The sequence below is a fragment of the Eschrichtius robustus genome, chromosome 11 (assembly GCF_028021215.1).
Source record: "Eschrichtius robustus isolate mEscRob2 chromosome 11, mEscRob2.pri, whole genome shotgun sequence".
Lineage (NCBI taxonomy): Eukaryota > Metazoa > Chordata > Mammalia > Artiodactyla > Eschrichtiidae > Eschrichtius > Eschrichtius robustus.
The window spans coordinates 75751004-75776429 of NC_090834.1; the positions used below are offsets into that span (position 1 = coordinate 75751004).

Consider the following 25426-nt stretch of genomic DNA (forward strand, 5'->3'; position numbering starts at 1 on the left):
ATGCCCGCGCACCACGATGAAGAGTGGGCCCCACTCGCCGCAACTAGGGAAAGCCCTCTCACAGAAACGAAGACCCAACACAGCCATAAATAAATAAATAAATAAATAAAAATTTAAAAAAAAAAAATATGGTGGATGAATCAGAACTTCCCAGCCAAGCTGTAACAGTTTTTGCCTGGTCTTCAAAAACACACACGGTCTTGCGTTATCCTGATGGAAGATTATGTGTTTCCTGCTGACTAATTCTGGATGCTTTTTGTCGAGTGCTGCTTTCAGTTGGTCTAACTGGGAGCAGTACTTGTTGGAATGAATCGTTTGGTTTTCCTGAAGGAGCTTATAATAGAGGATTCCCTTCCAATCCCACCATATACACAACATCACCTTCTTTGGATGAAGACCGGCCTTTGGCGTGGTTGGTGGTGGTTCATTTCGCTTGCCCCATGATTTCTTCCGTTACACATTATTGTACAGTATCCACTTTTCACCTACCATCACAATTTATTTTAAAAACGGAACGTTTTCATTACGTTTAAGTAGAGAATTGCATGCGGAAATATGGTCAAGAAAGTTTTTTTTTGCTTAACTTACATGGAACCCAAACATCAAAGCGATTCACATAACCAAGCTGGTGCAAATGATTTTCAATGCTTGATTTGGCTATTTTGAGTATGTTAGCTATCTCCCACGTTGTATAATGTTGACTGTTCTCAATTAACGTCTTGATTTGATTGCTATCAACTTCAACTGGTCTACCCGACCATGCAGCATCATCCAGCGAGAAATCTACAGCATGAAACTTCGCAAACCACTTTTGACACGTCCGATCATCACAGCACCTTCTCCATACACTGCACAAATCTTTTTGTGCATTTCAGTTGCATTTTTACCTTTCATGAAATAATAAAGCATAATATGCCAAAAATGTTGTTTTTCTTCCATCGTCAATATTAAAATGAATGGCGACACAAAAATCCACCAATTTTGATGTGTTTTTAAATGCACGTTGATAGGACAGCTATCACATACAATCTAACAAAATTGTTTCGAATGAAGTTAAAGACAACTAAGTGCTACTAAAGCCATCTTATGGAAAAAAACAACTGAACCTTTTGGCCAACCCAATATATATATTTTTTCAAATAAATAAATATATTTATCTATCTATCTATCTATCTATTTATGGCTGCGTTGGGTCTTCGTTGCTGAGCGCGGGCTTTTTCTAGTTGCAGCAAGTGGGGCTACTCTTTGTTGCGGTGCATGGACTTCTCATTGCACTGGCTTCTCTTGCTGTGGAGCAGGGGCTCTAGGCACACAGGCTTCAGTAGTTGTGGCTCACGGGCTCTAGAGTGCAGGCTCAGTAGTTGTGGTGCACGGGCTTAGCTGCTCCACAGCATGTGGGGCCTTCCCGGACCAGGGCTCGAACCCATGTCCCCTGCATTGGCAGGTGGATTCTTAACCACTGCACCACCAGGGAAGCCCCCCAATATGTTTTAAATGCATTTCCCATATGTGAATTCTATCTATTCTTAAAGGTTCAACTCAAGCAAATAAAATAGTGACTATGCGTATTCTATAAACTACCAAGTTCTATAGAAATATAAGATATGTTTCATTTATTTATTTATTTATTTATTCTTATAAATTCATTTACTTATTTATTATTTATTTTTGGCTGCGTTGGGTCTTCGTTGTGGCACGGGGGCTTTCTCTAGTTGTGGCAAGCAGGGGCTACTCTTCGTTGCGGTGCATGGGCTTCTCATTGCAGTGGCTTCTCTTGTTGCGGAGCACAGGCTCTAGGAGCACGGGCTTCAGTAGTTGTGGCACGTGGGCTCAGTAGTTGTGGCTCACGGGCTCTAGAGTGCAGGCTCAGTAGTTGTGGCATGTGGACTTGGCTGGTCTGCAGCATGTGGGATCTTCCCGGACCAGGGCTTGTACCCGTGTCCCCTGCATTGGCAGGAGCATTCTTAACCACAGCACCACCAGGGAAGTCCAGACATGTTTCTTTTAAAGAGCCTTTTTCAATTACCCAGGTCAGTGATTAGTGATCTTATGTGAATTTATTCTCCTTTAATCCTCCTTGAGAGTTAACAGAAAGTAAATGCTAGTGAACAAAATATATAAAATACAACGAATTCACAGAACACTCTGTTAATACTTACGTGTTTCCATTCATGTAGATAAGGAAGATATATCTTCCCGTTAGCATCCACATGCTTTCCTGTTTTAATAGTCATTGAACTAGTAGGCTTAACAAAACAGATAGGGGGATTATATGGGTATGTGTCCAGCAGCCACAGGCATATTGGAATATTATATGTAGTACCTGAGAAAGAAAGAGAAACTTCAGTTACTCTACTTTTATTATTTTTCAATAATGGCTTAGTAGGTAAGCAAGAAAGAGCTACAACTAAGCAACACTTTTTAAAAAAATCACAACAAATATTTTATGTTTCAAAGTTCTGTTTAACATCAGTTTCTCAAATTTTCAGTTCAGTTTGTAAAATACATGAGCAGGATTAAGGAGCTAATTAATTACTACTCTGCCAGTGTAGTAAGTGTACTTACTGCCGTAAAAACGTTATTCACAAATTATCTTTTGGTTCAAGCCATTCTTTGTTATTTGACTCTTGTCGCTTCAGTTAATAAAGTTCACTGGTAAAGGATACAGAAGGAAGACCATAGATAATGGTGTCCTTTCAGAAAGTGATATGCTAGACTTGAAATTCCCTTGCCAAAAGTCACACTGTAAGACCTAATCCAAGTGTCAAACAGACACTTGGATGCTGACTGGTGGCCACAGCTTGACCAATGAATATGGCATTTTCAGTGGTAGTTTCAGAATCAATGATGTCATCCCCTTTTTTTTGCTTTATGTAATAGAATCTCTCTCAGTTGAGAAATTTGACTATATATAGTCAAAATGAACAGTGTTTCAAAGGATCTGATAGTTAATATACTGAACATAAATCAAAGACTTTTCTTCCTAAGGTTAAAGCCCAGTGTCCCAAGCAAACATTTGAATCACCTAACATAATTCAGATACATTTCCCCCACTCAGAAACAGTTTTACTTCATAAAAGTATATACACATAAAATTCACTTAAAGAAATCAGTTATGGGACTTCGGATTTATTTTTCACCCAAAACTACTTCTACAATGAAAAAAAAAAAGACTCCAATAAAATATATCCTAATACATAAAACATAACTTTATTTCCACCATCTAGAATTCTTTGCTTTGTGAAAATGATGGATTCTCCAGAATTACTTAGGCTTAGGAACTGTGCCGTACAAAAAAATGGTGAAGGAACAAAGGTTTAGTTTAAATAAAATTTACATATATGTACGCGTGTGTGTGTGTGTGTGTGTGTGTGTATGAAAAAGAGAACCCTTGTGCACTGCTGGTGGGAATATAAATTGGCGCAGCTACTATGGAAAACAGTATGGAGATTACTTAAAAATTAAAAATAGAACTACCATATGATCCAGCAATTCTACTTCTGGTTATTTATCTGAAGAAAATGAAAACACTAATTTGAAAAGATATGTGCACTCCTATGTTCACTGCAACATTATTTACAATAGCCAAGATATGGAAGCAACCTAAGTACCCACTGATAGATGAATGGATAAAGAAGATGTGGTATACATATACATAATGGAATATTACTGAGCCATAAAAAAGAATGAAATCTTGCCATTTGTGACAACATGGATAGACCTAGAGGGTATTATGTTAAGTGAAACAAGTCAGACAGAGAAAGACAAATACTGTATGATTTCACTTATATGTGGAATCTAAAAAACAAAACAAATGAACAAACAAAACTGAACAGAAACAGGCTCATAGATACAAAGAAGAGGTGGTTGCCAGAGGGGAAGAAGGTGGGAGGAGAGAAATAGGTGAGGGAGATTAAGAGGTACAAACTTCCAGCTGTAAAATAAATGAATCACAGTATGATATGTACAGTGTGGGGAATACAGTCAATAATTATGTAATGTTTTGTATGGTGACAGATGGTAACTAGACTTATCATGTTGATCATTTTGAAAGGTATAGAAATATCAAATTGCTATGTTGTGTAACAGAAACTAACACAGTGTTATAGGTCAATTATATTTCAAACACACACAGATAAACAAACAGAAAAAGAGATCAAATTTGTGGTTATCAGAGGTGAGGGCTGGAGGGAAGGGAGAATTGTAGGACAGTAGACATAAGGTACAAACTTCCAGTTATAATATAAGCAAGGGGACTTCCCTGGTGGCGCAGTGATTAAGAATCCGCCTGCCAATGCAGGGGACACAGGTTCGTACCCTGGTCCGGGAAGATCCCACATGCCACGGAGCAACTAAGCCCGTGCGCCACAACTACTGAGTCCAGGTGCCACAACTACTGAAGCCTGCGCGCCTAGAGCCCGTGCTCCGCTACAAGAGAAACCACTGCAATGAGAAGCCCACGCACCGCAACGAAGAGTAGCCCTGCTCGCCGCAACTAGAGAAAGCTCGCAAGCAGCAACGAAGACCCAACGCAGCCAGAAATTAAAAAAAAAACCTAAGTACTGGGAATGTAATGTACAACATGATAAATGTCATGAACACTGCTGTATGTTATATATGAAAGTTGTTAAGAGAGTAAACATCGCAACTTGATGAAAACTTAAGAATTTTCATCACAAGGGAAAAATATTTTTTTCTGTTTCTCTAATTTTGTATCTATATAAGATAACAGATGTTCACTAAACTTACTGAGGTAATCATTTCTTGATGTATGAAGTCAATCATTACGCTGTATACCTTAAACTTATACAGTGCTATATGTCAATTACATCTCAATAAAACTGGAAGAAAAAAATAATAAATGTCTTTAATTATGTCTACGATAGTCTTCTGCCTCCTTCTCTCTCCCACATACCTTTTTCCCTCACCAGAGCTTACTTCCTGGGGTAAAGGCAGTCAGTAATCCTGAATTTTACTCATATTTGCTCTATAAAATGCTGATGCTCAAGTGTTTTTTCCCTCTGCCTGGGATGTCCATTCTGTTATGAATGGTTCACTCATCCTTTAATACCAAATTTGAACGTCATTTCTTTGATGACCTTCCCACGTGTTCTTGTTCTCCTCTATAATCTCACAGCACCTTTATATTTTATTATTCTATAACAGGTATAGAATAGTGTAAATATCTATTTATTCCCTGTTTCCCCTATTTGTGTATGTTCTTCCAGAGAAGGTACATCCTTTATTCACCTTTGTATCCCTAGCCCTTTTCCCCCACACATAGCAGGTACTATATAAAATCAACGGGTAGGTTACTGAGACACAGGTCTTAGCTAGTCACAAGGAATAACTAACAAACAGAGCTGTCCACAGTTGCTCATGAAGCTGAATGCTCCATTATCATTGTAAGTATTCCAGCAGAGGGTGGCTGACTAACAGAGACGTAATTATCCATCATCAGCATTACAACCATAAATAATAGCTACTTTTGATATACCAGCCCCTGTGCTAAGTCCTTTACATACATTATTACAAATGAATTCTTCTTTGAGTTAGGTACTATTATCCAAATGTTACAGATGCCCATTGTCACAAAACTAATAGATTACAGAGGGAGAACTAAAACCCTACTCTGCCCTGACTGTAAAGCCTCTATCTTAGTCACTATACTATACAGCTTCCCATTGTCAGATAAGTTTGAGTAGCGTGGGAGCTGAACTAGGAGGCAGCTAAGATCCCTTTCTAGTTCTAAGATTCTTTGATTCTCTGAAACAAACTCTTCCAGTGCACTGAGGCACTTATTTGTTGATATATCTTGGTAAGGAAGTAGGGGAAAAAAGCTGAAAATATTAGGTGCTGCTGCCAAATGAAGTTCAATTAGAATAGGAGGTGAAGTTTCTATATTATCATGAAAGTCACAAGAAAGCAAGCTTAATTACCTACAATTCTTTGGCAACTAAATGTGAATTAAAATGCATCTATGCTGGAAACATGAATCACATAAGACATTTACCTCTATAAGGCACAGGAATCGTTCCAGTGAGGTTCATTAGTTCCCTGGAACTGCCATCATTAAAAACTAAAAGGTAAGAATAATGAGTTAATCAACAAGCATTTTCACAGATACTCCCACATAAGTTATTCTTATGTTTCAGAAACAACAGTTAAAACACATTATTACCCTTGAAAGGGACTAACTTGTTAATGTTCATACATTTTGTCCAATAATAAAGTATCCTTTGTTGATTCACTTAATGGGATCAGCTTTTGAATGAGTAAAGATGCTATGAACTACTTGGAAAATTAAATGTTAATGCTACAGTCCCAATAATATGAGCTCTGGATCCCCAACCAACATGATTATAAAATTACTTAAAAATCACTATTAACTGACACCATATTAAATATTAACCTAATATTTTCAGATGTTTATTCCCACTCACTGTCATTCTCAATCCCAATGTAGTATCCCACAGTATGAAAAAGGAAAAAAGTTTTCACAGTCAAATACGGACATCTTCTTTTAATACAAATATTTCTCACATCGCACAAGTTTTCCTACCTATAATTGATTGAATAACTAGGGCACATACTTTGTGTTACATGGACTGCTATTATCTGTAATAATGATTTGGAATTAACACTGTATTACATAGAGGAAAGGCTGTAACGTGCAGTACAAGAACACCTCAGTTCTTTTACCTACTATTAACAATTATAAACTGTGCTGTAATTTATTCTGATCTTGTATTTTAAAAAGACCACCGTATTTAATTTTAGGGTTATATTTACTCTAAAAGCATGTTGATGACAATGGTTTAGACTTGGTCCAGGCTGTGTGGCTGTATATATAATATTCGTTCAATGATGCTGGAGTCTTTGTCAGTTTTGATCAACATTTACTCTTTTAGTTTTCAGTAAAAACTATACACTTACCATAAAGTTCTAGCCTTTGTCACTTTATTCCCCCATTGAAGCCATTTTTAAATTAACTCTAATTTTGGTAATATGAGTTTTTTTGCAGATCTAAATACCATAGTACAGTATGTGGACAGGAAGGAGAATTATGCCCTAGTTTGGGAGAAGACTTCCGTTTCATGACTTTGTTGTTCAGGAAATTCAGGATTGATTCCTCTGTGCTGCCTCTCACCAGGCTCCTGTTTACAAAGCCCTGGGGGCGAGTGGAGTTTCGAGTGAGAGTCTCAGCTACAAAATTCAGCTCTTTGCCCTCATTGCCAAGGGCCTCACAATGGGCAGGAGGCAGCATGGGTTTCCCTTGGCCCTGGCACATTTGGTGTTTACCAGGAGATGGGGTTGGAGAGATTATGTTAGGACTGGTGGGGCCAAAAAGACTGTTAAAAAAAACAAAAAACCCTCTCAATATTGTCATTTCTTACTTAAATCACAACTTTATTTCATCTCAATAGAAGGTGGACACAAATTGTCAGCTACCTACTCTACAGAATTAAGGACAATAGTTTTTAAGTGTTTTCTTCATCTATAAAATGAAAAGGATAGTCCAGAATATAGTTTTACAAAATGTGTTCCTAAGAATATAAAGAGATGTTCTAGAGAGAAAAAAGGTTCACTAGTTAATTAACTTTAGAATATACTGAACAATGTATTATCTTCTCTCCCCCCTTGGTGAGGCATAATGACACATTAGCATATTAAAGGCTCTGAGAAATCTTGTTGCAAAGAAACCCATTTAATTTTGTTTAATCTATATGTGCTCAAACTTAACCTCAGAATCCCCTCTACCCATGCCCCCAAAGCAACATTCTTCACAACTATGGATACTATTTTGGGAAATGATGGACTAAACTATTTTTAACATCACCTCTAGTTCTAAATTTGCATTAGTTCTATGTTAGAGTAGTATATTAAAACTTAAAATAACTAAACAAATATAATATATTATTATTAGATCTTGTAATTTCCTATCTCTCACAACTTTTTTTAGGTGAAGGTTAGTCCTACAATGAAAAAACCAACAAACTTAAAGGGAAAATGGGAAACCTACAATTATTAACAAAAAGAGTAAACTCAAAGTATAGTACTTGATATTTTTATTATATAAACTCACCATATGAATCCAATACAGGTTTGAGATCTTTGTATAAAGTAATAACACTGACAGTTTCACGTACAGTTAGGTCTCTGTATTTGTACTGAAAAGGAAAATTACAAATGAATTTAGTTTAAAACCAATGCCCATATTTTACTGCTAGGTTAATTTTCTTAAAATCTTATTTTCTTAATAGCACTCTTCTTAAAAGTATAATGGTTCTGAGTGATCATTAACATTAATTAAATAAAGACTGAAAGAACCTCAGTAGCTTTTTCTCCTGCCACCTATTCAAACTTTTACCTCCATTTTAGCTCTTTTTCCAACTTAAAAGGCCCTCCGCCAAATCAAATCTTAATCATTCTCAAAGACCTAGTTTACATCACTTTCCTTCTCAATGAATCCTTTTCCAGACTTCCCTTTAGCCCAAAACGATCTCTCCCTCTCCAGCATTCATCGTCAATACTATTTTGCAATTTACCACGTGCTGTATTGTATTCTCATACCCCTGCCTTGTACCGCTCCAGTCCAGGAAAACTAGGAACCTTGCTTACACACTCTTAGCAGATTAGGAAATCAGGAGATGGGGATCCCCATCTGTTCACAACACACTGAAGCTCACCAGCTGACGAGCTCCCTTCACGCACAAAGCTTTCCATCAGCTTTTAGTGCTTCTCTCTTAAAAAGGAACAGTCAGCTATTCCAAAAAGAAAGACTCCAAGAAACATGTCACAGACGGAAACGGAAAGAAGGAACTAAGAATAAAAATAATGCAAGGAGCAGAAGAAAACTTCAAAAAGAATTAGCATTAAAAATTTCAAAGAAAGAAGAAATGATATTGTATCCATGAAACAAGAACACTCAGAAAAGAAAGGACTCTTGGACATAAAAAAAAGTGAGTAGAAATAAAACATCCAATAGAAGGATTAGAATATAAAGTCAAAGAAATCTCAGAGACCAGCACAAAAGACAGTGATAGACAGTAAGGGAGAAAATACAAGAAAAATTAGGAAATAAATCCAGGTCTACTCAAAGGCATCTCTTCAGCAGTTCTTGACCTCTTTTGTCCTGAAGCACCAATTTTTCCATGCTATGGGATCAGTACTATTACCACACACATATTCTTCTTTCTCCTGTCTTATTCCCACAAAAACATTCCTTACCTCCCTTCCCCCTCCACCTACAACCAAACTTCTCTCAGTTCCCCTTTACAGCAAACTCCTGCAAGGAGCTTCCTACTTTTGCTGACTGTAATTGCTCTCTTCCTACTCTCTCCTCTTAAAGCTTTTTATTATGGAACATTTCAAAGGTATCCAAAGGTAGAACAGTATAATAAATCCCCTGCTTCAGCACTACACCCAGCTTCAACAGTCAACTCATAGCCAATCTTATTTAATCTATAATCTCATTCACCTTTCCCTCCTCCTGTATTATTCTGAAGCAAATGGTAACATCATATCCTATTACCCATAAATATTTTAGTACGTATCTTTAAAAGATAAGAACTTTAAAAAGAAGCCCACAATACTATTATCACACTAAAATAATCACTATTTCCTTATATCATAAAATATGCAGCCTCATGTCATTTTTTTTTTTTTAGTTTGTTTGAATGGAGATCCAAATAAAGACCACATATTTCAATCTGTGAAAATGTCCTTTAGGCCTCTTTTAATCTACAGATTCTCTCCCACCCCTCTTTTTTGATAATAGCTTTACTGAGATATAATTCACATACCATATAATTCACACATTTAAAGTGACTTACGTAAGGCTCAGTGGCTGTTAGTACATTCAGAGTTGTACAACCGCCACCACAATCAATTTTAGAACATCTTCATCACCCCCAAAAGAAACGCACACCCTGTAGCAATCACCCACTCACTCCACCAGCGACATCCCCTTTCACCCTAGACAACTGCTAATCTACTTTGTTTCTATCAATTTGCCTATTCTGGACATTTCATATAAATGGAATTACATAGTCTGTGGTCATTTATGACTACCTTCTTTCACTTAGCAGGTTTTCAAGGTACATTCATGTTGCTGAATAATATTCCATTATATGGATATAACACATTTTATTTATCTCCTCATCAGTGGGCCCATTTCTATTTTAACCCCTTGAAACTTACTTGTTGAAGAAATCGGTTCATTTGTCCTACAGAAGCTCCCACAGTTTGGATTTTGCTAACTGCGTCCTCTTGGTGTAGTTTAATATATATGTTCCTATTCCCTTTGTATTTCTTGTGAATTAGTAGTTGGATCTGGAAGTTATGATCTTGTCATGATTTTTTTCTAAATTTTACTTTTTTTTTCCTCCACTGTCTTCCCCTCTCTCTGGCAAGATCATTTCACAGATGATGGTGTTTTTCCATCAAGTAGCATATGACATCTAGGTATCTCTCCGTGATGTTAACCACTGATGCTCAAAGACCAGACCCATTCTCTTCAAACCCACTCCAATCAGGGTTTTCCACTTTCACTGAAATTGCTCATTAACGTCACCATTAACTGCCGCACATGGCCATATGCAACGGCCAATCCTCAGTCTTCATCTTACTTAACCTATCACAGCAGCATTTAACCAAGTCAATTTCTTCCTCTTAACACATGTTCTTCACTTGATTTGCAGGACACCACTGCTTCTTTTTCTCCTCTCTGTGGCTGCCCCTTCTCAGTGTCTTTGCTGGTTCTTTCTCTTCTCCTAACCTCTTATCTTAATAATATTGAGCCCCAGGGCTCAGTCCTTGGTCCTCTTCTTTATCTCAACTCACTCCTTTGGTGATCTCCATGCATGGCTTAAAATAACATTTGTACACTGATAACTCCCAAATATAAAAATTCCAGTCTGAACCTCTTTCCTGAACTCCAGACATGTATATCCAATTACCAATTTGATATCTCCACTTGGATATCTAATGAATGTCAAATTTAACATGATCAAAACTGAACTCCTTTTCTTCCCCCCAAAATCTATGCCTCTTACAGTCTTCCATGTCTGTATCCTTCTAGTTGCTCAGGACAAAAGCTTTGACATTATCCTGGATGCCTCTCTTTCCTACACATCCACAGTGAGTCTGTCGGAAAACCCTGTTAGCTCTACCTTCAAAAATATCCAGAACCTGATCACTCCTCACTACCTTCATAGCTACACTGACGTTACTACAACTGCCTCCTTAGAGTTGTCTCTGCTTCCACTCTACTGAACCTCCTACAGTCTAGTCTCAGCACAGCAGCTAGAGCTATACTGTTAACAGATCAGGGGCTTCCCACCATACTCCAAGTACAAGCCAAAGTGCTTACAGTGGCCTGCAAGACCCTCCAAAATCTACCACCCCTTTATTCAGCACTGTTTCCCCTTGCTCACTGCAGTCCAGCCCCCTTAGCTCCCTTTGCTGTTCCTCTATCATGCGTGACAAGCTTCTGTCTCAGGGCCCTTGTGCTTGTTTTTCCTTCTTCCTGGAATGTTCTTACTCCAGATTGTTCCAGTTTGCTTCCTCACCTCTTTCAGGTCTTGCTCAAATAGACCTCAGGAAGGCCTTCCTTTACTATTCTATAAAATTGCAACCTATCCTATTCTCACATTTGAGCACTCTATCACCCTTTCCTGCTTTACTTTTCTCCAAAGTACTTAACACCTTCTAACATGCTACTTAGTGTACTTACTGAGTTGTTTATTGCCTTCTAATAGAATTTAAATTCCACACTGTCTGTTCACTGTTGTATCCCTAGAATCTAAAACAGTGTGAAGTGCATTAAAATCTTTAATGTTCCAGCTCTCTCCTACCTAGTTAGTAGTGACTCCACCTCTAGGAATGCTGTAGATACAGCATGTAAGAATACAGGTAGTTGTCTGTATGAAAAATATAAAAGTTATTTGTGTAAAGCAAGATGGACCAATAGTATAAATATACCTCTCTTAACTGCAAAAACAGTGACAGAGAGGCTGTTAAACTAAAAGCTGTATTTAAGTTGGGAGCTAAAATAAATGCTCAAAGGAAAAAAATACCTGTAGTAATATATAAAAAGATAATATACTGTTCTATGTCAATTATACCTCAAAAAAGACGTAAGTCAAAGCAGGTGGCCCAAAGTAACATGTTGGGTGATGGAAGTCCCAGAATCAGATAAAGAGTAAAGGACCATCACCCTAGCAATGTGTCCAAGGTCCTGGCTACCAATGCCTACACTGGACCACATCCAACTGAAAGGATAACACCTGAAGCTAGCCCTCCACCAGGAGGAAGAAATTCCACAAATTGCTTCTATTATCCTACTTACTATTCCTACCTATCTATCTATTCACAGGCTGGAGAGAAAACATGCCGATACTCAGAACGGACATCACCACTTGTAAGAGACTCAGTTTTTCAGATATTGGGCCAAGAACCAAAAGAAGGACAGAATGCCCTCTCCCACCTCTTCCCTATGTCCTTTTTTGTTCTTAGGATATGAAGAGGGTGGAGGGAAAAGACAGGTGGAGGTATAAAATATCTTCTAAAGATGTCCTGCCTCTGTCTTTGAAGGCAGGTTCCTCTACAGAAAGTTTAGGAAAACTAATTACGGTTTTTAAAATTCACAACCAATATTTGAATATTCCTGCCCTTGTATGTAAATACCTTCATACATATAAATTAAGGAATAAACCTTAAGGGCAATGTTATCAACTTTAAAGATAAAAAAAATGGTACGGAACAGATACTCTTCAGTTACATAGTATATAAAACAACATACTTTTAAAAAAAAGCAATATATAAATGTTACAACATAGACCTCTGCCACAATCTTCCAGGGCTCCCTAAAACTTCCTCTACAATTAAGGATAATTACTTTTCGAAAGAAAATCAAATCAACTGTACCGCAATTTTTTTAAAAAAGAAAGAAAATCAGAAGCCTAGAAGATATGATTAGAACAATCAAGAGAAGCTTTATTTAAAAAACCATCACTTTCTCTTTAGAGATTATCTGCTCTTCCATCAAAGACTACAGGGATGATTTTACCGGAGGAAAAAGTATATTTTTCAAAGGAATAAGTTCATACATAATAGTGTATTTTAATACTATTGAAAACTGTTTAAACTTCTTTGCTTCCTACCATTCTTGTTTTGACAAAAGTATGTAAAGCTAATCGTTTAACTGGAGAAGATTCTACACTCAACCATTTCACATACATCTTATTCCAATTAGCTTTGGTAAACTGAAAAAAACCAAAAAACAAAAAAACCACCCAGTTCACTCCGGTATCAGGTGCCACATTTTAAGTAGTTGTCAAAATAACTCATGGCTTTAAAAACAAAATGCCTACCCGCTTTTTTAAAAAATGAAAAAAATACACCGGTCTTCAACGATGAAGATTAAAAATTTCAAAGCAAATAATTCCGCGTTATAAGTAGCATACAATTAAAGGTAGTCACTCTTAGCAAATCAAAATCCCTGAAATGGTAATGGAATTCTATTTATTTCACCCGATGTAGGGAGGTACCGGTATTCTGGCTTCTCAGGACGTTTTTACTTATAACTGAGCCAATTCAACCAAAAGTTATGATCTCCCGCGGGTCGGCTGCGTGAGGAATACAAACTGAAAAGGACACAATCTCCGGGGGCCGGGAGGGAAGGGCGAAGACGGACGAACCCTACACTGGGACACAAGTGGAGGAGTGCCCATGACCGAGTTTTAAGTACAACCCTCTCTTTGTGTTGATAAAAACTAAGACGAAAACTATACTGCCCCAAAGACTGCTCCAAACTCTCTCCCTGAAAAGAGGAGGGCGGGCGGCAGGTGGCAGGCAGCCTCGGCTCCGCGCCTTTGTTGACCGTCGCCGCCCCCCGCCGGCCCCGGCCCAGGATCCCGGCACCGGGCGACAGACATCACGGAGCTGGGGCGGCGGAGGCGGCCGGGCACTGGCCGGGCACTGCCCGGGGCTTCGGGCCCGCCCGGGGGGGCTCGCTAGGCTGGTCGGGAAGGCCCCGGCGGCGCGGAAGGGAGCGGTGGGTGCGCGCCGAGAGGCGAGCGCGCCGCGGCCTCACCTTGGACACCATTTTCTTGAGCTGGCTCTCCGACCCCGCCATGGCGGCCGCCTTGCGACTCCCGTCCCCACAGGCAGAGGGTCAGCCGCTCCGGGGCTGCCCCAGGCCGCCCCACACAGTCGCACACCACGGAGCCGGCCCCCCCACCCCCCAGCCTCTACCAACAGGAAGTCAACCACCACGCCAGCCCTTCCGCTTCCCTTACGTCACTTCCGAGGTCGGTGACCGAGGTTGGGCGTGGATAGAGCTCGGCTGGCCGAGCAATCTTGTGCAGTTTTGTGCTCTTCTCTTCAAATGGCCAATGTTTTTACACTAGTTCATTATGTTGTGAATCTTTCCAAGAGTGCAGTCTTGTTCCGAGGGTGGAAACTCTGAGCCGGGATAAGATTGGCAGGTCTTTGACAGTTGCCCTTAGACTAAGAGCGCAGGTGCAGGGAGGGGAAGAAGTACGAAGATCTTGCCAGTGAGCTTAAACGATTGATTCATCAGGTGGGAAGGCACTGGACTGGAGTCAGAAAACTGTTCTGCCACTGACTTGCCCTTCTGATAATAGCAGGCAAATCCACTGCTAGTTCGGGCTTCAGTTTTTTCCAACTCTAAGATGAAAGGCTTGCAGAAGGCGATGCCCAGGATCTCTCTGATTATCAGGTTGTTTTTCATTTTTAAGGTGAAAAGTTCATCATACTACATTCCCGAGGGCAAAGTGCAGAGCCCTCGTTTCACAGGAAGCCAGGCAGTAATTTCTTCTACAGGAAATCATTCCCCTAATCCAAGTGCTTGGATTAAGCATTTTAATCCAAGCCCCCATTTCTCCTTGGTGCCCAGACATCCTACCTTCTACCTTGGACTCCGTGTGTGTACTAGCCTGTCCACTAACAAAGTCCAAGTCTTTGAGGGCAGACTCATCTTCAGATCCTCGTTGTCTTATTATACAGTGCAAGAGTGGGTACTCTATCTTAATTGAATTTCTACTACCCATAAAAGTTCCTCATGGTCATTTATATTAGTCATTCTTATTGCACATCACCACCAGTTTTGTAAGTACAGTGCCGTTCGAGGTACTGTAAAGCTTGGGTTTGACGGTGTGAAGTATGATTATTTGGATGATATTAGCATAGTGCTACTGGGGAACAGGCTGGGGTATTCTCTTCTAAATTGGCATCTAAATGAAGGTCACATACACAAAGAGGGCCTAATTGACAACATGTGGAAGCATCATTACACATTGTTGCCAACACACACACACAAAATAAAGTCTTTTTTTTTTTTTTAATTTTACTTATTTATTTATGGCTGTGTTGGGTCTTCGTTTCTGCGCGAGGGCTTTCTCTAGTTGCGGCAAGCGGGGGCCACTCTTCATCGCGGTGCGCGGGCCTCTCACTGTCGCGGCCTCTCCTGTTGCGGAGCACAGGCTCCAGACGCGCAGGCTCAGTAGCTGTGGCTCACAGGCCCAGCCGCTCCGCGGCGTGTGGGATCCTCCCAGACCAGGGCTCAAACCCGTGTCCCCTGCATTGGCAGGCAGACTCTCAACCACTGCGCCACCAGGGAAGCCCATAAAGTCTATTTTAATAGGTATCTTTCTTTGGACACTATATATTAGTTAAGCACACAGCTCCAGTCAAACCAAACTATAGGGCAGTCTATCCTTCCCTACACCTCTTCTTTGTCCCTTAAAAGTAATGTGCTTTTCAAACTATTCTTAAAGCCACAGCTTACCCAGGAGCAACTTCTATTAGAGCAATTCTACTTTTATCAATTGGAAGAGTGTAGGTAATATATTGTTCAAAAGGTTTTCTTGTTAAAAATAATTTTTTAAAGTTTGAAAACAATTAACAAAATCCATTCTCTTCATTTTGCACTTAAGCCACTTAAAATGAAGTAACTAAATATCCTGGGGACTGTATGAATTATAGGAAAGAATCTTTCTCCTCAATCTGAATACATTTCCTTCCACTCAATAAATTAGGAATCTCCCGGTAATTTTAAAGTCAAAGTTTATTTTATTCATTATTCTTGATATTTAAGAATAACTATAATGTAAATTGGAAAATAAAATATTTATCTGTTACAATATCAAAGAAGCATTTTAATCCAAGCCCCATTAAAAACCATAACAAGAGACACTGCATGATTTTGGAAAGATGAAAAAAGTGAAAGTTAATAGAAGCATCATGAATGTCAAATTATCACCAAATCACAGTGAGGTGGTGGTGGTACTGCTTCTTGACTTACATATGGAACTTACTATATGATTTATAATACTCAACACTCAAGGAAATATCTGATAGAATTACTTCTATATTGTGGGCTTCTGTAGGGCAAGGGCTATTATTACTCATCTTTTGACTACTCAGATTCTAACACAGTACCCGGAATAACAGACGCAATAAGTATTGTTTTAGTGACATGTTCCTTTTATAATTAATGTAGTGAATTCTTAGCAATTCATCTATTTATACAGTATCTTGTAATTAGGTTATTGTTCAAGAGCACAATTAGGTATCTGATATTAGAAAAGGCGACTTTAAAAACACAAGAAATGGTCCTTTTAGTTTTACTTTCTTATTTCATACAAAAGGACAGTGAGGATATACTACTAGAGTTAACACCAAAATAACCTACCCATGCAGTGAAATTACACAGAACTAATGCTCTTCTCTTCAAATGGCCAATGTTTTTACACTAGTTCATTATGGTGTGAATCTTTCCAAGCATATTAAATACTTTTCTACTTAAACATGGAACACTGAATATAATTTCACCTTTTCTTTATGATTTAAGCTCATCATTATAAGCATCCATTATTATGCTAAATCAGCATTAGTTTGACTGTTTCCTCTCTACCTAAGGTATGTCTGCCCTTATAATCCATCTGGCTCCTATCTCATTGACCAGGTTTAGGTTACCTATAATATGCTTTCAAAGCACCTGGGACTTCTTCACAGCACTTATTACACTTGCAATTGTACATTTATTTGTGAGACTTGATTACTGTTTCCATACTAGATTATAAGCACCATGAGGGCTTGTACCTAGTCCAGGTTTGCTCACCACTGTATCTGCAGTGCCCAGTATGGCATCTGGTGTATAGCAGGCTCCCAGTTATTTAACTGAATGACTACATAACTAAACGCCTACTTCAGTGCATACCTCCCCCATCCCCCCCAGCTAGTTGCTGAGGGCAAGTCTGGGAAGTCAGAGAATCAGTCTTTCTAAAAACTATATTGAAAAAAAAAAGCCTCTACATGAGAATATAAGAGTATAGAACCCCAGCTTTAGGGTCTTGTGGTAACTATTTCCGCTTTTATGCTTTTTCCCTCTTCTAGTACTTAGAAAAAGTAGAGGTTGTATATAAGTGTCCCTTAGTCATGAGACCTTGGGCACTAAACCTCAATTTCCTCCTCTATAAAATGATGATAATAGTCCCTACCTCAGTGGGTTACTGTGAGGATTAATAAATAATCCTGAGGAATAAAACAATAAAGTGCTCATCACACTGCCAGAAATACTAGAAGTGTTGATGTTAGTTGTTGCTATTAGTTGTGTGTCACATTCGTAATAATATGCTAACTTTCACATATGAAGATATTGTCATTATTGACCCATCACCAAAGTAAATCACTTCTTCAGGAGTAGTTAAAGGATTTGCTCAGACAATCAGCCCACCCAACCTCTCCCCATTAAGACCAATGGCTTTTATGAAAGCCTCATATTTTAGCTTTAAAGTAAACTGCTTGGCTTTCATTCATAACTTACTTGCACTAAAAATACACATTCTCTATGGTTCTACTTATGTCACAGTGCGTTCTTGAGATGTCGGAGATCTTATATAGCCCAGGAAGAGGTTATAGAAAATTCCAGAAAGGACAGTCCCACTGGAAATTAAAGTATACTTTTTCTTCATATATTAAAAAATTTCATCTTCCTTTTTACTCTTTTAAAGTATGTGTAAAATTATTTTCCATTTTTTTGGTAGCTAATTAATTTGAAGAGGGGAAACAAAATGCTTTATTATTAATACCAACTGTATTTTAAAGAAGAAAAATTAATAGCTTAAATTGTGGATCCTTTGGGTGTACAGCTGGCACAGATTTTGTAAATCCATACTGGGCCTTCGGCTTATCATGGTTATTGTTAACAGTCAAAGAGTAATTTTCCTTTAAAAACGTATCATTTTCAAAGTATTCCCAAAGTGCTGTTTTGCTCATTGAGGATACATAATTTTAAAATGATGCATATTGCAGATGAATGTTTATCTCTGCTGTAGGTTTAAAGAACGGTATAGACATCTCAAGAACAACAAAGAAAATTAGATTTTTTTCCTTCTTATCTAACTACCTAAGGATTCATATTACAAAGCCAGCCAAGAAACCATCTACCTTAACCAACCAGTTTGTAAGGATAAATAATAAGACACAGAAGTTCTCAGCCCTATATATATGTCGGTAAAATTAAATGACCTTTCCTTTCAAGTAACTCTGAACTTTAGAATCAAAGTTTTAACTGTTGCTGGAGACTATGTATTGATGATGCGCTGCTTTGGAGTTTCTCAGTCACTGTATCTTCTTTCACTGTGGTCTTGATGACTTCAGACACTCCACTGGTTCCAAGGATGCAAGGCAAACTTAAAAACACTTCACTATTTATATCATAATATCCCTGAAATGAAAAAAATTGGGATTATATTAGAGCTGAATCACTGCAAAAAAGATAATACCATAAATATGGATATTTTCTTGCTTTTCTGGTCCTAGAAGTACAAAGTGATACAAGTTGAACTTTAAAAAAAAATTGTTCATTTATTTTCTAAATTCCAGTTACTGTTTCACAAAATTTTTGTGAAACGGGAGGAACTTGGTCAAAGACACCCACTTTACGGGGAGGTAAGCTAGCCCCCTGCAATATGGGTAACAGGCTGGGGGTTAAGAAAAATAATGTCAGAGTGAATTCCCAGGGGAGGGGCTTAGCATGGACTCTGAGTGCAGTCAAATTTGGTCATCTGTTTTCAGTCTTTCCTTCCATGGTTTATTTCCCTTCTGGTATTCCTAAGTTTTCATGAACATTTGGTTAAGCACTTGTGCCTCATCTTAGCTGTGCTTTAGGGACTCTATACTTGGAATAAAGCAGTAAAGAACAAACTGAACTGGAGAAGCAGACTGATGATTGGCTAAGACCAGTTGGCACATCAGTCTGGGGTCACCTGGCTGGCTGAGGAGATAAATGACAACCAGAAGAAGTTTATGGAATTTATAAATGCTTCCTGGGGATTCCAAAAATTAATGGGGGTGAAGGGCAACCTGGTAGAAGCCCAGACTTCCCATAGCCAAGCAGGACAGAGCTTAGACCAAACTGTCTTCTCCCATGTGTTACTCTAAAAGCTGGTGATACTGAAGATACCTGGGTTATAGTGTGAACAGCACTTTTTCTGGCTTTATATGAATAATATAAATATTTTAAAATATGATGAGAGAATGAGAATAGCAATTACCTTTGCTAAAACTGATACAGAATGCACTTTCTTTTTATCATTCACAATACTGTCAACCAGGTCGGCTACTGACAGTCCAACAGACCAGGATCTTTGACCTTTTACCCTTAACAGTTCCATGGCTCTAGGTTATAAAAAACAAAAACAAAAATAAAACACACAAATCATGATTTTAGAAAATGCACAAAATATGTACATTTAGTTTTAGCTTCTGTTTAAGGTATTAATTAGATATTTTTATGACACAGAAGTGAGAGTTATACAGCAATTGTTAGGAAAACCTACAGTCTAGTAATGAAGCTTTTCTTAAAATGTCAGGCAGTTCACAGAGAGTCAATACAAATGGCCTAATAATATAAAAAGATGCTCAGCACCACTAATATTTAACTAAATATGAGTTAAAACAATAAATACATCAGTTTTGCCCATCAAAATTGGCAAAGATTAAAAAGACTGATAACTACTTTTCCAGAAGCTACAGAGAAACAGGCATTCCCATAACTGCTGTTGAGAGTGCAAAATTATTCAACTTTTAAGAGGAATATTTGGCAACACTTGATCTAGAAATTCCTCTTCTAGGAATTTATTCTATAGCAATATGCTCAAGTGTGCAAAGATATACATATAAGTATGTTTGTCTTGTTTGAGACACAAAAAAATATGGAAACAATTCATGAAAAGAGGACTTGTTAAATAAATCACTACCAAATGTAGTGCCATATAGCTTTTATTTTTTAAATTTATTTATTTATTTATTTTTGGCTGTGTTGGGTCTTTGTTGCCGCAAGCGGGCTTTCTCTAGTTGTGTCGAGCGGGGGCTACTCTTCGTTGCAGTGCACCGGCTTCTCATTGCGGTGGCTTCTCTTGTTGCAGAGCACGGGCTCTAGGCACACGGGCTTCAGTAGTTGTGGCACGTGGGCTCAGTAGTTGTGACTCGCAGGCTCTAGAGCGCAGGCTCAGTAGTTGTGGTGCACGGGCTTAGTTGCTCTGCAGCATGTGGGATCTTCCCGGACCAGGGATCAAACCCGTGCCCCCTGCATTGGCAGGCGGATTCTTAACCACTGCACCACCAGGGAAGTCCCCTAGTGCCATATAGCTCTTGAGAAGAATATAAAGTAGATTTATATGTACAATAATGGAAAAATATCCAAGATTTATTATTAAGGAAACAAAGCAAGTTGCAAGATAATATAAATAGCATACATTTATTATTATAAAAATAATAATAAATAATAATGATAATGTTTGCAGAAGCATGGGAAAAAATGTTTGGACACATGGACACTAAACTGTTAACAGTGGTTGTTTCTGGAGAATGGAATTACCCCTGCTTTTCACTTTCTACTATATAGATATCTGCAGTATTTAAAGTTTTCTTTGCTGTATACCAGAAACTAACACAACATTGTAAATCAACTATACTTCAATAAAAAAATAAAAATAAAGTTTTATGAGAGCATACATTCGCTTTGTAACTAATTAAAAGTGATACAAATTAAACAAACATGTTTGAATTCCTTCCTTTTAAAAGCTATAAATGCAGGATTATATAGAGAAGCAGATTAGAATGGATTATACAACATACTACTCTTCTCAATAAGAGAAAATATTCTTTCTAGTTGTTATATTCTAAAAACCATAAACTGCAGGTTTAAAAAGCTAAAAATCACCACTCGGAATTCAGGAAAGGATGTTATTATGTGACAGTAAAACAACAAATGGCATGAAAATATACAGTATGTAGAGTCCACCCTATCGGGTCCAGACACCAGGAAGGCCTCTGAATAAACACAAAAGATACGAGGATCTGTGCATTATACTTTGTTTTTGCCTGAATTTATAATGTGGGTTATCCATTGATATTAGACTAATTTCCAAATGTATTTATGTGTGATTAATAAATACATATTGATTTTTAAGTGGTATGGACAAATTCTCTTCTACATTTAAGAAAATATCCAATACCCTCAGATATAGGATCCTATATCCTAAATATAGGAGCAGTAAATCACTGCCTACAAATAAGGAAGCTATCCTACCCTCTAAAGAGTCAACTGTATATCTAAATATTAAGCTTGCAAAGCACTCTTAGATCTACTTTGAGATAAGAAATCAAAGAATAGAAAACATTGCTCTCATGTACTTTGGTTTTGTCCATACTAGTAAGTTTTGTTTGCAGAAGCCCAGTAAGTACATGCTGTGCAAACAGCTGTTACATTAGCTCTGAAGTATATGGTTTTTAGTTGGATAAATGCAAAACTACACTCAATATCACCTGTTGGACAGCTGCACCTGAGAGTTATGCCTCGTTACGTCCTCTTGGCCACCCCATGTGGGCACTAAAAATTAAACGAAAAATTGATTATATTTTGTCAGTAACTCTCAGGATTAAGATGTGATAAATGATCATCTGCAGTTAAGGGTACCTGTATTAAACTTTAAAGAAACATTTTCCCCCCTTCTAGCTAGAGTTACATTTTCCCACTGGTGGCACTAAATGTGCTGTACTGACTGCTTGGGGTGAGAAAGACTTTGAGCTGCAGTTCCCCCAAAACATGATCCCCAAAGTCTACTTGCAGTCCCTTACCTGTTCTCTCTCAACAACACTGGGCCATTTTACTGTCCAAGTAGAAAGCTTTCTTTTCTCAGCAGGCAATGCATAATAGGCTCCCATGTGCTGCAAGCACTTGGCATTTGCTCCACTGGGAACCATACATACTAATTTCTTTCACCAGATGAGGAATAATTTGGTCACCTATTCTGGACTAGATTTCCACAGCTGTTAGAGAGGCAGGGTCCTGTTTTCTAACAGCATATTTGGGTTTTCCATTGCCTCTTACTACACCATTTTTAAAAACAATTTAAAAACTTAAAGCTATACACATGAACTGGATATTTATACCACACTTTAAGACTAAATTGAAAGTAACATTTTGAAACCTTTCTAATAGTCATCTGTTTCTCATCACTGTGAAGACATTCTTTGATACAAATCTTTATTTGGGTAGGCAAAATAAAAACACATTCGGGTATGTAAGACTATTTTATGTTTAAGATACAAGTCTTCTTTTTTTTTTGGCCATGCCATGTGGCTTGCAAGATCTTAGTTCTGGCCAGGGATTGAACCCAGGCACGACAATGAAAGCTCCAAGTCCTAACCACTGGACCACCAGGGAATTCCCACAAGTCTTCTAAACTGCATTCAAGATTAGGCCAGTTAGTGATGTGTCAGCAACAAAGGACAGCTTCCCCTCCTCAAACTGATTATAAGCTTCCAGGGGGCAGGGATCATGTGTTTTTCTTTTGTGTCCTCCAACACAGATTCTTTACCACAATAAAGAATGCACAGGATGGGCTTCCCTGGTGTCACAGTGGTTAAGAATCCACCTGCCAACGCAGGGGACACAGGTTCGTGCCCTGGTCCGGGAAGATCCCACATGCCGCAGAGCAACTAAGCCCGTGCGCCACAACTACTGAGCCTGCGCTCTAGAGCCCACAAGCCACAACTACTGAAGCCCGCGAGCCACAACTACTGCAGCCCACGTGCCTAGAGCCTGTGCTCTGCAACGAGAAGCCACTGCAATAAGAAGCCTGCGCACCGCAACAAAGAGTAGCCCCCACTCGCCGCAACTAGAGAAAGCCTGCACGCAGCAACGAAGACCCAACGTAGCCAAAAATAATAAATAAATACAATAAATAAATTTATAAAAAAAAAGAATGCACAGGAGATAATACGAGCTAACCTTGCACACAATCCATAATTTTTTTAAGGTATTTTTATTTATTTATATATTTTTAATTTTTTTCTTTCTTTTTTTTTTTTGCTGTGTTGGGTCTTGGTTGCTGCGCGCAGGCTTTCTCTAGTTGCGGCGAGCAGGGGCTACTCTTTGTTGCAGTGCAGGGGCATCTTCTTGCAGTGGCTTCTCTTGTTGTGGAGCACAGGCCCTAGAGCACACGGGCTTTAGTAGTTGTGGCACGTGGGCTCAGTAGTTGTGGCTCGGGGGCTCTAGAGCGCAGGCTCAGTAGTTGTGGCGCATGGGCTTAGTTGCTCCACGGCACGTGGGATCTTCCCAGGCCAGGGATTGGCAGGCAGATTCTTAACCACTGTGCCACCAGGGAAGTCCACAATCCATAATTATATTAAACAAAGAGGAAAACATAGTTGCAACAGTTAAGTTGAAAAACATCGAAAAGTTTTAAAAGTTTTTATGTTAAGTTAAAAAAGAAGCAAAACCAAAAATTGTTACATGAAAAATATAAATACATGTGGACAAATTAAGGGGTTTTAAAAAATGTTTCACTTGAATGGAAGGACTATACATGAATTATTTTCTAAAACAAAATTTTGGCACATTATTAGTATATTCACAATATACAGAAAATTGCAGAGAAATGTCTGCTAAATGGAACATGGCATTTACAGACCTTGGAAAGATAAATCAAAAGGGCAAGGTAGGTATAAGAAAAGACAAAAGACACAAAGAAGTCTGGAATTTAATTATGAGTATTACTGCCATTATATATTACACACATAATCACGTTTTATCTTTCCTCTGAGTTCAGACTTATAAGAGCCATGAGAAAACAATGTTTGGAGAGAGGGAGAAAGCTTCACTATGTTCAAGTTTGCTTCTGACACAGTCATTAGGATTTTCAGTTAAGTTTAGATGGACTGAATTATTTCATTTTTTTGTTCATTTACTGCCCAACGCTTCACACTTCCTCATTGTATATTTATCCTAGTTTAAGAATCCCTTTCAAATAATGCATCTAATCAATCCTAATCTTTCTGGTTCTACTCCTTAAAAACAGTAATCCTCTGACCCCAAAAATTTTAATAAAATATGACCATGTGATCTCTCTTTTCCATTACGTATAACACCTATCCTTTAGGTAAGATTGATGCCCAAAGCAGATGATCTAACACTCTGTTTTGAGGTCCAGCCCTTGGGTTTCTAAAACACCATTTGAAGGAGTTATCTGCAGTTTACATATGATTTCAATATCACAGCTAAAAATAGCAGCTCCAAAGCACATGTTCTACTGACTAATTTGGTGGGGCATACTATGAATGACCTTTGGATACAACAAGATAGTATCAGGATCATTCATTCATTTCAAAACATATTTACTGAGGCCGTTCCAAGCTCAAGGAGTTTACAGTCTGGCGGGGTGAAGAGACAAGTAAATATGCAATTATAACACAGTGTGATAGTGGTTATAATAGAGGCATAAACTTACTTAACCTGGAGAATTAGGGAAGGCTTCCTGGGAGAGGTGGCACTCAAGCCCAGTCTTTTTTTTTTTTTTAATAAATTTATTTATTTATTTTTATTTGTTTATTTTTGGCCGCACTGGGTCTCTGTTGCTGTGCACGGGCTTTCTCTAGTTGCGGCGAGCAGGGGTTATTCTTTGTTGCGGTGCGCGGGCTTCTCATTGCGGTGGCTTCTCTTGTTGCGGAGCACGGGATCTAGGCACGCGCGCTTCAGCAGTTGGGGCACGCAGGCTCAGTAGCTGTGGCTCATGGGCTCTAGAGTGCAGGCTCAGTAGTTGTGGCGCACGGACTTAGTTGCTCCGCGGCATGTGGGATCTTCCCGGACCAGGGCTTGAACCCGTGTCCCCTGCACTGGCAGGCAGATTCTTAACCACTGTGCCACCAGGGAAGCCCTCAAGCCCAGTCTTGAAGGGTAAGCAGGACTTAGCCAAATTAATGAATGTTCAGGGAAAGGAAGCATCAGGTGCAAAGGCAAGGCAGCATGAGAGTGCATGAACCCTTCGGGAAGCTGCAAGTTGATCATCTGACTAGCATAAAATGCTTGTCAGAATGGCAGAAGATGAGG

General features: G+C 38.7%; 2 protein-coding genes across 7 annotated transcripts in view; both read right to left on the bottom strand.

Moving 5' to 3' along the window:
- Positions 1-14254, bottom strand: part of TSG101 (tumor susceptibility 101) — a 49542-nt gene extending 35288 nt beyond the window's left edge. Inside the window, exons 1-4 of the mRNA XM_068554932.1 lie at positions 14099-14254; positions 8087-8171; positions 6014-6079; positions 2160-2323 (exon numbers count right to left, since the gene is read on the bottom strand). Coding sequence (XP_068411033.1) covers positions 2160-2323; positions 6014-6079; positions 8087-8171; positions 14099-14140 — 357 coding nt within the window. The 5' untranslated portion in view covers positions 14141-14254. The remainder of the gene's footprint in view (positions 1-2159; positions 2324-6013; positions 6080-8086; positions 8172-14098) is intronic.
- Positions 14255-16165: 1911 nt separating this feature from the next.
- Positions 16166-25426, bottom strand: part of UEVLD (UEV and lactate/malate dehyrogenase domains) — a 45826-nt gene continuing 36565 nt past the window's right edge. For 5 of the 6 annotated variants that reach the window (XM_068554806.1, XM_068554804.1, XM_068554807.1 and 2 more), the window contains 3 exons: positions 21862-21925; positions 19587-19710; positions 16166-18757 (listed from right to left, as the gene is read on the bottom strand). In XM_068554806.1, the coding sequence (XP_068410907.1) occupies positions 18590-18757; positions 19587-19710; positions 21862-21925 (356 nt within the window). In that variant the 3' untranslated portion in view covers positions 16166-18589. Of the gene's footprint in view, positions 18758-19586; positions 19711-21861; positions 21926-24038 lie in introns of those variants that run through there. The other variant, XM_068554809.1, reaches the window with a different exon arrangement.